The sequence below is a fragment of the Gavia stellata genome, chromosome 4 (genome assembly GCF_030936135.1).
Source record: "Gavia stellata isolate bGavSte3 chromosome 4, bGavSte3.hap2, whole genome shotgun sequence".
Lineage (NCBI taxonomy): Eukaryota > Metazoa > Chordata > Aves > Gaviiformes > Gaviidae > Gavia > Gavia stellata.
Genome location: NC_082597.1, coordinates 78,655,409 through 78,671,460, shown reverse-complemented (window position 1 = coordinate 78,671,460; position 16,052 = coordinate 78,655,409). Strand labels below are relative to the sequence as shown.

General features: G+C 41.3%; 1 protein-coding gene across 1 annotated transcript in view; it reads left to right on the top strand.

Annotated features, from left to right (window-relative positions):
- The window catches only part of KIAA0930 (KIAA0930 ortholog), a 74,703-nt gene extending 69,781 nt beyond the window's left edge, over positions 1–4,922 (top strand). The window contains exons 9-10 of the mRNA XM_059816925.1: positions 1,043–1,198; positions 4,390–4,922. Of these exons, the coding sequence (XP_059672908.1) occupies positions 1,043–1,198; positions 4,390–4,430 (197 nt within the window). The 3' untranslated portion in view covers positions 4,431–4,922. The remainder of the gene's footprint in view (positions 1–1,042; positions 1,199–4,389) is intronic.
- The last annotated feature ends 11,130 nt before the right edge of the window (positions 4,923–16,052 follow it).

The following is a 16,052-nucleotide window of genomic DNA, read 5'->3' as shown; positions in this document are numbered from 1 at the left end:
AAGAATTGTACTTATTTCAGCTACCGGAGTCAGGTCCTTCTGACCTGATCACCACAAGTGCTCTTGGCGGAGTGGTAATGCGTGAGGAGAGGGAAGAGACTGCTTGGCTATACACATTTACAGGGAAGGAGGGAAAACAAGATACAGATATTTATTTTTTTCTCCCACATTGTTATGCATCTTGCTAGAGTAGCTACCACTATGTATTTTGCCTTTGCTAGGGCCTCTTTGTGTGGATTGGGACCCATTTTTAAACAAATGAGTCCTAGAGCCTGGATCATTCTGGATCAGAATTGTGTTCACTTCAACACCTGCTTTTAGCACTGTGGAACAGGGCTGTGTTTTTCAGGGGAATGGAGGGAAAGTGTAGAAACACTTGAAATATGTCATGTGCATTCCTGGCTGTGGGAGAGACCTGCAGCTATAAAAACTGCCTTTAGCCTACAGTAGATTCAGCAGCCTTTTGTTTTATGAGTTATTTGTGGACCTCTAAACTAATTATGGGAAGAATGGCACTGCTGAAGGGTCCCAGGTTTGGCTTGGGGGATGGATGGAAATCTGCAGTAAACTGGCTTAATAACACGTACTCTCCCCCTGTCTTGTAGATATCAATTTTCTTCATAAGATACAATTTTCCGTCTGTTACACTTGTGAATTTCTGCCTGCATAACTACTTAATTGTAGGGATGTTCTATTATTTTGCATATGAGGGAAGACTGGGTTAGGATTCTGTTTACGCAGTGTGGTACCAAATGCTTCATTCCCTCTCCTGGCTGGTCTGTTAGTGGATAATGGTTTACTACTGCTGCCAGCTGCTGATATAATTCATTAGCTTCCATGTAAATGATGAATTCTGTGCTGGGCAAGATCTGAGTAATTAAAAAAAAATAAAAATAGGAATAATAGTGACCTGCATGTGATTTCTGTTTAGACAATGAATAGTAGGCTTTTCTTTTTTTGACTTTCAGAAACTTTCATTGGGTCTTCCAATAAAACGCAGAAAGTACAATCACTTTAAGCTTGCTGTCTTCTACCTTTACAGATCTGCACAATGCGACAAATCTGAGGTCGCGGTCCTTATCTGGAACAGGACGGTCTCTGGTGGGCTCGTGGCTGAAGCTGAACAGAACAGATGAAAACTTTCTACTCTATGCACACTTAACTTACATCACTTTGCCACTGCATCGAATTTTAACAGGTGAATTTTAATGTGTATTATGCATAAACAAGAGAGTCTTTTGATTCCAAGACAGCCTTCTGTGTTGTGGAATTTTGCTGTTAAGATAGGGGAACCAGTATTCCTCTGTAAGGGAAATACTGTAGCAGCAAATCAGTGTGAACAAGTGGAACGGTGTCAGACTGTTCTCTGGCTTTGGGCTGGTTTTGCTTGGTGATGATTCAAACAAGTTGGTAAATTGTTCTAACAAGCTTCCAGAGGAACACTAATTGCTTTAATACTGGAATTCAAACTTCACACATCTCATGAGTGCAAGGCAACTCATTGTGAGCCCATCCACTGACAGCAGTAGTTGTAGCGAGACCTGTGACTGAGAGGGTTACAGAAAGGCAGCTCTGGAATTTGGAGTGACCTCCTTTGCCAATTCTGTCTCTTAGATTTTATTTCTATATAAGTTGCTTGGACTTATCAGAGTGCCCATACTGATGCTCATAAATCTGTCAGGTGTCCAGTGTCTTTAACTAGATGTAATGATGTTATGTGTTCTGCCATGAATAATCAGAGTCCCCCATGTTGTTGGTCTAGCTATGCCAATTACTACATCGATGACAGCCAACTTTGCATTTGTTCAGCTGGGCTAGGAGAGCACAGTAAGTTGGGTTTTACAATCTGCAGGCAGTACTGAAGTTTTGATTTTCATCCAGGTAACTCTTGTCTGCCTGTGAATACAGGTGGACTAGAGAAAACAACTGGTCTGTTTGAGCTCAATCCATCAGCAAGCCTGCTAGCCTTTCAGGGATACAGCTTGCAGTATGAGGGTGCCCATGGGACTCTTGAGATACCTCTGAAAACTGTGAAAGCAGTAGTGGTTAAGGACTCTCTCCTCTTTCTAAATGCGGTGGCAGTTTCTTTCATATAGACATTACTAATGTTACTATCCATCCTCTTCATTCTTCTGAAGTGAAGCCCTGAAATGCCTTCTCATTGACCATCGCGGGCAGAAAGAAAGTGTGATCCAGCTGCACAGCAGTATCTTAGGCAAAACTATTGATCAACTCCAAAATCTAGACCAGAATAAAGTTATGATCCCAGAGCTACGTAAAGTCCTGTCTCTAACCTTGGGAGATCCTTGTAACTGTTACTTCCTCTAAGAACTTAATCTTTTTCCTTCTCTTCCCATCCAGCAGATGGGATGACTTATGAATAGGTTTGTCTGGATTGTGGGCTTTTAATCAGTGCCTGCTTTTTCTTGTCTGGGTCTAAAAAGAGGACACACCTGAAAACAAAACCAATCTATTACACAGTGGTTATGTCCAGCCTTTTCCTGAAAGGTAGCTAGGAGAAAAGGAGTTGGGAAATCTGTTGTTAAACAGGTTAATCTGCTGCTAAAAGAGATAAGAAGATAGTACGGGTATTAATGTCATCAGCTGTATGATACTAATGTAATAGTAATAGCCGCAGTCTTCTCATTTGCAGGCTGAGATCTCGGAGCCTGTTGCAAAAGTACACTGGCTTTTGCTCTACAGAGAAGGAAATTGTAGCCGATAAGGTAGAGGTGGAAATTATACTTAGCAAAGAGGTGTTTCTACATTTGCCTTTTCACTCTGTGTGGGGATTGATTTCAATTTAGAAGAAATTACGGATTCCAGTAAAACTTGATCCTCTGTAATTAAGGGTGGATTTTGAACAATGTTTCAGCAAAATACATAATTATTCTGTATGATAATTGTGTTGATAATCTTACAGCTAGTTAGCAGGTGTTATCAAGCTCACTCACTCTCTCACCACAGGCATTTTGGAGTTCATAGAAGATGTATTGTTCCTGCTGGCATTTAATACTTGCTCAAGTGGGTGGCATAAATGTCTGCATGCTCAAATATTTGCTTTGAGTTTGAACACCCTTTCTGAGACTTAATTTGTTTAACATACAGTTGCAGGAGTTGGTGTATATATTGAGATGCACAGAAATAGGACGTGAAATGTCTGGGCTGTAAGGCAGAATTTTAATCTGCAGTTTTTCACTACCCGTGTTTGCTTTAGCTTGGCACATCAGGTGGAGCCCGTTTCCAGTGCCTTTTTGTAATTAATGCATTTGTGCCAGCGGCAGCTTTCCAGCAAGCGGGAGCATTACACTTGGGGCAGGGTGAAGTGGGAAAGATGCTCATCTCCCTTGGGTAGTTTGGGAAGCCTGTACTAAGAAATTAAAATCCTAGTGGTAGTCATCAAAGTACATGTTAAAATGTCTGGCGTTTATACATATCGATAAGACTTCCTTCGCCCTGAGCCTGCTCTCCATGCTAGATAAACCCGGTTCTCTCAGCCTCTTCTCATACGTCGGATGCTCCAATCCTTTAATAATCTTTGTGGCCCTTCACTGGACTCGCTACACTGTGTTTCATTCTTTACAAGTGTGGCTAGAGCCCTCTGGAGCTGTGGATCAATTTTTACTCACGTCATCCTCTTTGTGCAGCTGTGTGTGATCAGCCTCTTAATTGTGTGCTCCCTTTTCCCATGTTCTTTATTCTCTGTGTAGCCTTGAAAAGGACAGAGCAGCCCAGTTTCTAGATATTTCTATGTACTGCCATGCCAGCATGCTGGGTTTACTGTCCACGTTTGGAAAGATGCCCACGACTATGACAGAAATCTTACGGGTTCACATTCTGTCACATTTGGACAATATGGAGCTGAAGGGGCAACAAAAGGAGTTGGTTTTGCAGCAGCTTTTTGAATGCAGAAATGTAGGCTTCAGGCTATATGATGGATGAAACAGTAGAATTATTTGTGCCCACATCTTCAGAGCCGAAAGTCTCTTCAAGGGTCTTGGGATGGTGCATTTCTTTCTTCAAGAAAGGGAAAACCCTTGGCATCTCCTGTAATGGCACTTCCACTTGTTTCTGTGCAAGATTACGCCACTCTGTCTGACATACGTTGCTTCATCCCACTGTAAATGATACTTAGTAGATCAGCCGTCACCTCTACGTGATATTTGCAGCATACCATCTCTCAACTAGGATGCAGCTGGGGAGGAATTAAACTGGACTTTAATAGGCAGTCGCATGCTTGTTGTGTTTTAAATTCCTTTAGTGGCATAACAGGGGGACAGTGGTGCAGTCCACAATTGCATCTCCAGTCCTTCATGCTTTCTGGTACTGTGGCTACTTTCAGGAGCCTCCTAAGTTTGCTGTATTTTTTTCTTTCTCTCCCTTGCCCAGATATCCTGGAAGTGCGGCAGAAACCAATTCTGATGACATAGCAGAGAGCGGGCACTGCCTTGGAGCCTTGTTGCCAAGTGCCTAACCTCAGCGGTTTTCTGTACTAACACTACCATCTAGTGTCAGGAACATAAACCTCCGCAGGAAAAAGGGAAGTCCAAGAATACCAGCCGATCAAAAGTGCCTCTTTCTTCCTTCCTCTGCTGTCATACACCGTATGCACACTTGCAGTACATCGCTTGAGTGTTTCTGACTGGAAGAGGACTTTCAGCAAGATAAAACGAGAAGGGGCTGTCTTTAAAATGAGTCAACGCTTTATGGACAGTTTGTTACTGTGTTTACTTTATAACTAAGAAACCAACAATATGTACAAAACATGTTAAACTTTATATTCTTTGAGAGAAACAATCTGAGAATTTCATAATGATGTACTAATGAACATCGTTCCATAGACTCTCGCCCATACACTCTCCTTGTCAGTTTGGCTTAATGTGTGTGTGAGCGCGTGTGCGTGCGTGTGGGGATTGAAGGGATGAGAGAATAATTTCCTACTGAGGGAGGAAAAGGAAAAAGATGCTACAAAGATACATCGCCATTTTGGTACGTGCAGTGGGTCAGGTCAGAGCTTAAAAGAGGCTGAAAATGTTCCCATTTGTTCATGCGTCAGTGTTAGGACAGGTGAACTCTGCTGACAGATTTCCGTATCTACCAAAGAACAGCAACATTTTCATCCTCAAGAACTGGCTAAGAAAATAAGCCAGGGAAAAGAAGGCTAAAATGTGCTGCTATAGTAAAGCCGAGGTTCATATCCAGTACTAATGCTGCTTATCTCTCTCTGTTAGCTGAGTCAATACAAGTTTGAGCCTGAAGTGGAAAAATAGGAGGCCGTAACTGGACTCCAAAACCTAAAAACCTTACCAATAACCAACATCCTCCTGCATGCACTGGACTTCAGAGTACGTAGAGTCGTCCTTGCGGTAGTGTTTGTAGCCAAGGAGGGCATGGGAGCTGACTAACGGTTGGGCAGCTTGCCCAGATTCTTCATCCTCTGGTGGTGTTTTGCTGTACTGTTACATGCCAAAGCACAGAGAGTTTTCTTGAAAGACAAAAGATTGAGATGTAATTCTGCTCTGAAAAGTGACTAAAAATTGCATAGCGGCAGGTCTGAAAATTGTGTGTCAGTTCTCAGGAAAAAAGCCTTATGTTTACCGGTAAAATGCAGCTTTCTCTAAATAGCAAAACTCTGCTGTCCTTGACATTTGAAAGCGAAATGATTGAATACTGAGCCTACTGCAGGCTGTTTTGATATGGGAGCCAGTCAATACTTCAGTTTGTTTATGACTGCATAACTGGCACAGCAATGGGTGGGGTAGCGTGTCGCTTGCAGCGTGTGAGACTCTGATACACGCACAGAGGGAGAGTGAAGATGCCATTTTTGTCACTTTTCAGACTCTGAGCACCTAAACTTAATGCTGTTGCGCAGTTACCAAATGGCACGTGCTCTGAGCCTGGACCTTTGTCCCCCTTATACCCAGCCTTTCTCAAAGTGCTTTGTTGTTATTCTCTCAATCGCATCTGATGACTTAACCTCTCAAATAGGACTTTCTGCTTTTTTCTCCTCAGGCCAGGTTCCATGGGAATAGCTCCACTTCAGCATAAAGGTAGACTAACTTTATCATTCAGCCCAGCATGGTGAATCCAGCATGGTAAGGAGGTCTTTTTTTATTTGAGGCTAGGCCTGGAAGCAGTCACCTCAGCGCAGAGTGATGGCATTTCTAACACCGGCAGCATGAGCGCATGACAGGGATGGCTGACCAGTTTTTAGTTTGCTTCGAATGTGTTGCAACAGTGTTAGAAAAACGTTCACTTTGTCATTACCAGCACAGCCACTTTTCACGTTGCAGCCCTTGAACTTTGCTCCCTGGGAGCATGTGGTTGTGCGTGTGTGTATGTGAGGGTGTTCACGCGGTCTAACCTGAGGCATGTAACTTGGGTGCCTAGGCTTTCTTCCTGAGCCGGGGGAGAGGTGGAGTCCTAAATCAGCAGCTGAAGTGCCCTCTCAAGGAACTTACTAGGCAGCCTAGGTGCTTACCTGAGATCCCTCGGTGGTGTGCCTAATGTCAGTCGGTACAAATATTCTTCCTATGCCCATGACGAGAATTAAACCACTCTTCAGCTAGAAGACCAGTTCTACTCTGAAGCCTCTCAAGATGCTCCTTGTTCTGTACTTTCATACTGCTGGGCTGGGCAAATCAGTGCTCGGTTTTCCTTCAGATATTCACTGGGGAGGGAAGGGAGAGAGGGTTAATATTTGTACTACTAGTGACAATTGATACCTTTCAGTCAAACAGGCAGAGGAATAACACACATGAAAAGGAAATATATCCAGATTGGAACCCGAGTGGTAGGTGTCTGAATACTTCTTAGTTGACAGTAATTTGTAACGCTTTCTTGGTATCATATATTATGTTTAGGTAACTTAATTTCACATGATCTGAAATACTGAGCAAATCTTGCTGCATAAGATTGCAGAACAAATGAAGAATGGTTCTAAACCAGTACATTAGTATAAAGGCAACATTACAGAAAGTACAGTTCAGATCCCACATCTAGTATGGAGGAGGTATCATCTGCTTTGTTACCTGTATGTGGGTGGATTTTAATGTCGAGTTTCTGAAGGGCTGCAATGTAAATGTCCTAAAAAAAAGTCAATTTATTTCTTGTATCTTGCTAGCGGATATGCTACAGGTACATTGAAGACTCACCTTTTTTAATAGAAAAGGGCTACAGGTATGCCCAGGTGGACATCCATAGAAAACGGAGGTCAAAACATCTACTGAATGTTAGTAGTGTTTTTTGGAAACAAGTAGGTGTGTCAGATTCTCAGTTATTCCTTCTCTAAACAACTGACTTAAATTTCTTATGTATAGCTCCTGGTTCCCACTTTCTATTATCAAGTGGGGGAAAACAAATTCTGCATTTTGTTCTACTTTTAAACAAACCCTCAAAACTGTAATTTATTGTCCTTGTATAGACAGATTGACAGGGAAGATGATCAAAGTTTTGCTTGGGTCAAGATGGCACAGCTGGGCCCTTAGCATGCTATTGCACTATACCAAAAAAGAAAACGGAATGTTAATAGGAACCTCTCGCCCTTTTAATTTGGGAGGGGTTTTTAATTCTGTAGCTCCTAAGCCGTAAACCATTTGGAGCCTCTGTTGGCCATTTAAATAATTGCTGGGGAACGAACTGGTGTGTTCTGCATGCCATAAAGGCTGTATGGCTGTCAGTGTCTTAACTGTTGGAGCACAGTGGTTTTCATGAGTTATGTTGATGCTTGAGAATGCAGCACGGTTAACAAATTTGGGAAGCTTTGCGGAACAGCTTTATTTACAGAATCCCACCATACCTCATTACTCAGTTAACTCCTTCCATCCTTATGCCCATTCACGCCCTCTGGAGATCGAGGCTTGCCACTGGAACTCTCCATAGATGATGTGTATTGATAGATGTCAAGTGCAAGGATGTAAATCTTTTCACCTGTAATAGGTTTTTCACTGCTATAATTTTAACAAGTAAAAAGCCTTTGTTTTTTTAAAGAAAGTTCTTAAATAATTTCTTTTGTATTAGCAGATTATTGCTCTGCCTAGAGACCACCACATATGTGAAACTGCATTTTCTTATTGCCAGCCAGCACAGGGTGGGTTCCAAGTCTCATTTTAAAAAGCCATTTTTTAGATATACCACAAATATTTCAGCTGTGTTGGCTAATCCAGTTTGTGTGGGTTTATGTTCCTTCTCTTTTTATTCTCCTGGTCTTCATTGTTTACAAGGCTTGAGCATGTTGGGCTCTGGATCGCTGTTACTCAGTTTTCCATTTCTGGGCACAGTGTGCTTTCCTGAAAAGAGAATTGTTTGCACAGGTGACTTTTCATGGTAAAATGTTTTTCCCAAAATATATTCTTACACCAAGTTTTCATTTAAACAGTGAAGTCCTTGGCTCTGCAGACAGATTTCTTCCGGCAGAGCCTCATGTACAGAATCCCGTCTGGTCGCTGAGGTTCTGTATGGATGTGAAGTCCACATAAATAGTCTACACTTCTAGACTATTGACCTGCTTCTTGCCAATCATTAATTTTTCCCTTTCCAGATGATTGTTTGTCCTGTATTTTGTAGTCTAAAGCTTCCCCTTATTAAAGATAGATAGAAGAGAAAATCTTCAGAAGTGCCTAAGCCCTGTTGTTATCCAGTGGGGTTTAAGAACAAATTTTTATTAAGGAAATTAATAAAGTAGTCTTAAATTCTGTGTTGTGTGTAGCAGCATCAAGAAATTACAAGTTTATGGTTCTCAGAAGAATTGGCCGTCTCCTACAGACTAGCCCTTCGTGTTTGAAAGACTCTCTGGTCTCCTGAGGTCATGGCTGAAAGCTCTGGAAAATGGATTTCTTGTGATCACAGCAGTCAGATATCTACGAATGCCTTATCTTGTTTTGTGAGGTATGACTGAAAGTGTGTGGCACTGGTGCGTAGAAATTCTGTGTCAAAAATAGGTGCGGTAGAATTCAGTTAAAGGCATTGTGAAGTAAGTAGCTTTTACACCAAACCTTAAATGAAAGAGTATTTTACACCAGAATGTAGCTGTTCGGATGCTTGGTCAAGATAATACAAGGCTGCAAGCAGGTTACAATGTTGAACGTTCTCTGTGTAAATATATAAATATTCTCAGCCTAATTTTATCAGACTAACACATGTTGCATGGTTTGGGGTTTTTTTTTTCCTCATTAATCATCAGTGTTGATTTAAAAGATGATGGGTTGAAAATCATGCTGGCGCTGTACTGAGCCCTTTGAACAAAGAGCAAGGAGAACCTTTGTGCACCAAAAATGGAGTTGACTTTGCGTATGGCAGCAGTGCAGAAAGTGTTGGACCCTGCAGCCAATAAACAGACCTCTTAAACAACCGTGAATTTTGTTAATAGTGTTTTCTCTCTGCTGTGCTTAGTGGTGTTTGAGTTTGAATGTCTTCCTTACTGGTGGCAAGCATCAATGGTGGAATAATGCTCTGTGGCACACTGTAAGCGCTGCCAAACAGACACTCATGAGGCAAAGCAGCCTCTTTACTTTTCGTTCTTACTCCACTTTGGGCAAAGCGCAACTTCTGACTCTGCTTGCTGAATCTTTCAATGATCAGCCTCTGACAGCTTGACATTGTATAAGGCGGTGGAAGGTGAAAGTCAGCGTACTCCTGAATTTGTTTAAAAAGGCTTTGTTTTTTTCTTTTGGATGCTAGCATTAAAAAAACCCAAAAAAAACAAAACACAAAAAACCCCCATGAAAAACGCAGCCCTTCTAAACTGATCTGTGTTTTGTTTTAAACTTAATTATGTAGTCATTAACATTTCGGTTTGTGCGGTGTATGATACTGAGAGACTGACGGCTGTAATGATTTCTTCCTGATAAATTCAGGAAAAACTTCAATATGGGTTTGTGCAATGTGGTAAAAATGAGATTGCTCTTTAGCTCTTAACTGCTTATACTGCCTTAAATTGTCCATACCAACACTGAATTGGTTTTGGTTTCAGTACCTGCAAGGCACTGCATCCTCCCTCTCCACCTGATTTTTATGACTAACATTTCACAGTAGGCTTCTTCGGGGGATTTTTCTATCTGAATTAGTTAAAATGAAACGCTCATCAAACAAATGTTACCAACTATAAATAGGAGGTGACTTGCTGATGATTCCGTTTCAAAGAATCCCGGACGGGGACTGTTTTATGAACCCATGTGTGGTGTAACAACATCTCTGCTAAGCCACGCGTGATAGCTTGGAGATGTGTGGTATGTTAAGCAAAATTAAAAAAAAGACCTTAGGAAAGAGAACAGCGTGCTTTAGTTCTTTATATGGATATTTGAGCAGATTGTTGGCAGTGGTGTTCTGTGCAGGCACACGCAACTGGACAGAAATCTTAACTGCTTGGGAAATACTAAAATGTGGCTTAGAAACAAACAGTGCGATTTTACTTGAATGCTTTAAATTGAAAGCTTTTGAAAGCAGCCATAGTGGAGAAAGCATTATTTAAAACAGTACAAAAGGCAAAGAGCAGCAGAAGCTTACAAATCATGGTCATAAACCTCACCTGTTTAGTTAGTCTTTCAACATGAGTTAGTGTTAGGAAAAGGTGTGCTTGTTTTGGTTTTTAATCCAAATGCTGCTGGGAAAGACAACTGCCACATAGCAGATTTGAAAAACTTTCACAACTGTAATGAATTAATTTCATTAATACGCTAAAAGAAAAATACTGTTTTAACAGTGTGGCCGGATCTCTTGTTCAATAGAGTCCCTGCTTTGGCGAGCCAAGTTAACTCATGTGCTTTCGTCCTGGAATGTTTTGTGTCTTGCCTGTCCTCGTCTGGAGAGATGCCCCCAAGAAATACTGTACTATTGCTTTGCACGCAAGTTTATCATCGAAGTCTGATTTTACAAAGTAAAATCACACTTTGGAGATTGAAGAAAAAATACTCATCTTTGCTAGCACGTAGTTACTTGTGTACTCCTGTCAGAAATGTTGTTCTTGAAACTTGTAATTAAAAGTTTGCAGAAAGCAAAGGAGTAAAATGCAGGAAGACTGTTAATGGAAAAATCAGACCCACAGTGTAGATGAGCATCTGGGAGCAGCAGATGCTACTCAGTAAAGAAAACATATTAGAATACATCAAGGAAAACACTAGTTAATTCAAGTTCTGCCTTCAGCTTGGTTCCTCACAGGGGTAAAGATGGGATCTACTGATCTCATCATGGGAAATAAGTCATTTATGATTGGTTAAGCCAGAAAACTCTTCCCCGAGTCAAGCTAGTTGGCTTTTCCTAGTAGGGTTAGCGTTGATTGAGATGGTGGTGCGAAAAACAGGGTAGATGATCCATTTTCTTGTTCAGATGAGATGGAAGTGTTTGTGTGCACAATTTGGATTTACTTATGTGTGAGGAGTGTAGACTTCTTCCCTCTACTGCACTTCCACTGCAGAAGATAAAATTGGCCAGCCACATAGCTGTCATTGTACCCGCATGCGATGTATACCCTATGGCGCCTACACAAGAAGAATGATCTTTTGGCAAAACATCCTTGTCAGAGCATAGGAGGAACGTGAGGGGTGGGAGAGGGCGAGGAGGCATCTTGTTAAACAAAGCAGACTGGGGCGGCTGCTGCCTGCAGAGGCGAGAGCGCACTGCTGAGGATGCTGAACTTCAGGCAATAACATAAATTTGAGAATAGTAAGTATGCAAGTAGTTAAGTCGCATGGTTCTGAATTCACTTCAAAGAAATTGGTAAAATGAAGATGGGAATAGACAGTTTTAAAGCCCTATTGAAACGAATGGAGCTGGCTGATAATTTTCAAAAAGACCAAGTCACCCTGCGCAGATCAGTGGGGACGACCTGCATTTAAAAAAAGCTTTTGTCTTGAAGTGTTAGTTCCAGCTGCTTTAACGTTTTCCCTGTTATCTGTTTACGTCAACATTCAGTTGATTCTGGTGATTCATAACTTAGTATTTCATAATATGTGATTACTCAACCTATGCTTTTCTGCCTCCCATCTCCCTGCGACATAAAAGGGTGTTTACATTTATGGTTCTGCTTTTCCTGCTGGAGCAATATTGCTGGGGAAATCCAGGAAAAGCAGTTCACTAGTCTACAGACTCTTCGAAGTCTCATACTCAACCTTTAACTTGGATGCAACCACTGCATTCATCAAAACCCTATGTCACTGAGAAATGGAGAATGCCTTCAGCCTGCACCAAATCTAGAGGCGTTCCTTTGCTCCTGAAGGACAGGAAAGTTGGCAGAACCCACTATTCCGTCCCTGCTGATCGCTGCAAGTGTCAGACTGGGTTTTGCTTTGAAAATCAGAGTCATAGATCACTCTGGATCACATCAAGGAGCAAGAAGAGTTATTCTTCAAGTTTCCTTCTCCGCAAGAGTTCTGAATTACATGCTTCCTGGTAAGTACCTCCGTGGTTAACCTGCCCAGTGCATAAGAAGATCAGCATAGGCGATGTTCGCAGTAGTCATTTCTGACTTCATTGTAAAGGTAAGGAAACACTTACTTCATAAACTGCCAAAGTAGTTAAATTTGGTATGTGATCTACCGTTTTCTCTTCAGCATTAGGAATTTGCTTTTTACAATGGAGAAACCACCTGCAAGTTTTCCCTGGAGTTGCAGTCAACAGAATTACCATTTGCAGGTAAGAATGCCCCGAGCGTGCACCCGTTCAGGTGGGGCTCCAAAGCTAGCATTGACCGCAATTAATACAGTACAAAACTTTTTGTCTGATGTCATCTATGATACAAGGTAGTAAACCAAAATCAGAGACTTTTTACTCAGTGGTACTGCCTTAGCAGGCAAATTCTATTTGTATCTTTTGAAGTCTCTGCAGGCTTCCAGAGATGATCCATTTCTGTGCTACCTCTCAGTAAAGGTTATGATGTTCCTAATAGTAATAGCCACAAAACTGATTATTATGAATATTTATTTTTATTATAATACTTACTCAGGATGCTCAGATGCAAATAAGAATTTCTAAACAAGTATGATGCTTTAAAAAAATGAGCAGTGTGCTACCCTAACAGAAACTTGGATAAGTGTATCAATGACTACTTCAGTGTACATTCTTCTTCTCCTCCTTTGCTCACCTTGTGTTGGTTCTTGTGTGCCATTCCTCCTGTATGTCATGCGGGTCAGTCAGTGACGGGTGCTCACGCCGTCACGTACTGTAACTTGTGCAGTAGTGCAGAGGTTTGTAATCCAGTTGTCATCTGCTGAATATTCAGAGAAGTTTGTTGCTCTTCTCCGCCTAAACTTCGGTTGTCTGTCTGTCCCACAACCTTTCTATGAAGCAAGTATTCTACCACAGCAAGCTGTTTACCAAACTTTGAGTCTGAACTCATTGACCACTTCAAATGTCGTGTCATATGTAAGGCTAAGTGACTCAAAATTACTTGGCTGGCTGTTGCTCTTCATCTGGCTTTCAGTTTTGTCTTTAGCAGATTGATTACAGCAGGTAACCCATCTGTCGATACATCATTTGGATCACGGTTAAAGTTTACTTGTCACCTTCGCTATTTTTCTAGCCGATGACATGTACGTAGCCTGTAGCTTATACTTGATGTGCTTTTCAGATGAATCAGTTCTGACGTCTGTATGACTCGGTTGCTGTGGCTAGTCTGCTGTGAGGGGCATTTTCCTGCTGGATTAGGAAAGAGGCCGGTTTTGATGAACGCAGACTGTTCTTGGAGTGTTGCATTGTCTTAGGCTGTGTGTTCAGGACTTGTTGTCTTCTGCACTGTTATTTTTGCCCCTTCCTGTTGTGCAAGTGGTGAAATCTTTGGGGATTAGCAAAGCACTAAGCATTAGATGTTCTAGATTGCCCCAGCCTGAAATGAATAACAAGCTCATTTCTGCTCTTGAGAACTGTTACTTTGCTTTCTTTTCTTTATGGCTGCCGAAAGCTAGGGAGACTGCGTAAGCAAGTGCGGGCTGTCTTTTTAAGTGGAAGGAAGTAAGAGATGTCCAAAATGTGGAATAATGCCAACATCCTCAGTACATGAAGTTGTGGGGTTTAAAAAAAAAAAAGTACTGGGCAATTTAGGTAGAAATGTGGCTCTCTATTGATAGCAACTGCATCCTTAAAAATGGAACAGAGGCTCTTGGGTTTTCTCAATCATTGTAACCAGCAGGGTGATGATGGGGGGATGTTGAGGTAATTTTTGCTAACCTTTGAGTGCATCCTCATGCAAGAAGTAGCTCCCATTTGTGGGCATAAAGTGGATAGCTCCGGAACTATGAACAGGAGTAAGGTAGGGCTGACAGCACGATAGTGGCCAACCGCAGAAAGTACAGTTGGGTGATAGGCGCTCTCATGGCCTCAGCAGTTCATGGCGCATTGGCAAGATGATCTACGCTTGTCATGACTGTCACGACCAGTCTGTCTTGATTTTATTCTCTTTTTTTTTTTCTATTTGCCAAACTTGTCACAAACCAATGAAGGGAAGAATCTCTTTGTGGCCTGGCTTTAGGACAGTGCTTTTTTGGCTAGATCTTAAGTTCTTAATATGTCATCAGGCAAACAGATTACTTTTGCTCCTCAATCTTTCAGTATTCAAGTGGGGGGATCTTTAGAGGTCGGCCTCTACAGTCAATCTCTTAGCGGGCAAGAACTAGCTTTTTTTCTTCGTAGTAAAAGGCAGCCCCAGCTCCTCCCTCTGAGCTCATTCAGCTCGCTGACCTGGCAAGAAGAAAGCGTATTTGCTGAGCTGGCTCTTCGCCATGTGACAGCTTTCGAAGCCGGCTTGAGGAAGGGGCAGAGTCGGACATGGCTTCTTTTGGCAGCAGTAAGGCCATGCGCAGGATTCTGTAGGCGGGAGTTCACCTGCAAGCAACTGACTGTAAAATTAATTTTATTAATACAGTGTTACACACTCAAAGTGAAAGTGATACACAGAAGACATTTATCTCCCATTCGTTTATTCACATTTTCCATGGATTTTTGTACACTTCCTCAATGTATTAGAACTAATGAAAACATTGTTACATGACAAGTTATGTGAAACTTAAGTATCCACTGAAAAATTCAGAGCAGTTTGAAATCTATTAACAATTAACAAACCATCACATTCAGCATTTTCATTGGATTTGTACTAGCTCATGCCACTTTAAATCGCTTAACATCAGTTAATTTCCGCACACAGGCACCAGCTACAAAATTTTAGCAAATGCAAACAAGTTAAGGCATCAGAAAGAAAGTCTTTAAGGACATTTTAAATGTTACAGTGCTGCAAAGGGAGCTGAAGTTCTTCAGAGTAAAGCGTACCTCCTAATTGGTCTACGTTCTACAACACGTTCATTTGAACTGGAAATTTAATTTAAACTTTCACATCCGTCAACCAAAAGGGATTATAGGAACACGCTGTTGTGCTCCCAAATAGGTAATTTTAAGTACATTACAAAACAAAAAACCCTGCACATAGCAATTTAATATTTTAAAATAAAATTAAAACCAACTGTAATAATCTCCCTTACAGATGATTCTGATAATTAAAAGAAGCAGAGATCTTGATTTTTCTATTTTGGGGAGGTGAGAGGGAAAGGAAAGATTTCTAAGCAGCTGAAACTTCAAAATTACAGCAGAAGGAAGAATGCGTGATCCGTAGGACACTCCAGCACCTACGTACAGCTGAAACAGTGAAGGCATAAACTCAAATTAGGGATGGAACCTGCCTCTTTAACATCAGGTATCTGATATCCAGCTGTTAAATATATTAAGTATCTACCACGATACAGGAATGCCTCACTGAGTTGGAATTCTGATCAGAATTCCTTCCTTGTATAGCATGTGCCACTTTGTTATGAAGGCATTAGTATATTGATGTCCATGCTCTCCACTAACTTCTGCTTTTAACTCATTTTAGGCCTTTATTTCTGTGTAATAATCTCTGGCCTTGTACAGTATTTATGTATTTCAGTATTTCTTAACTAGAAACTGAAGCATCATCAAAAGTCTGTTTTTATAACAGTACTGGGGAAAGGTTGTGCTTTATAACTGAACAGGTAATTGCAGTCCAGGTAATTGCAGGGTCACTATCGATGTTGATTAAAATCTAATTTGCACTA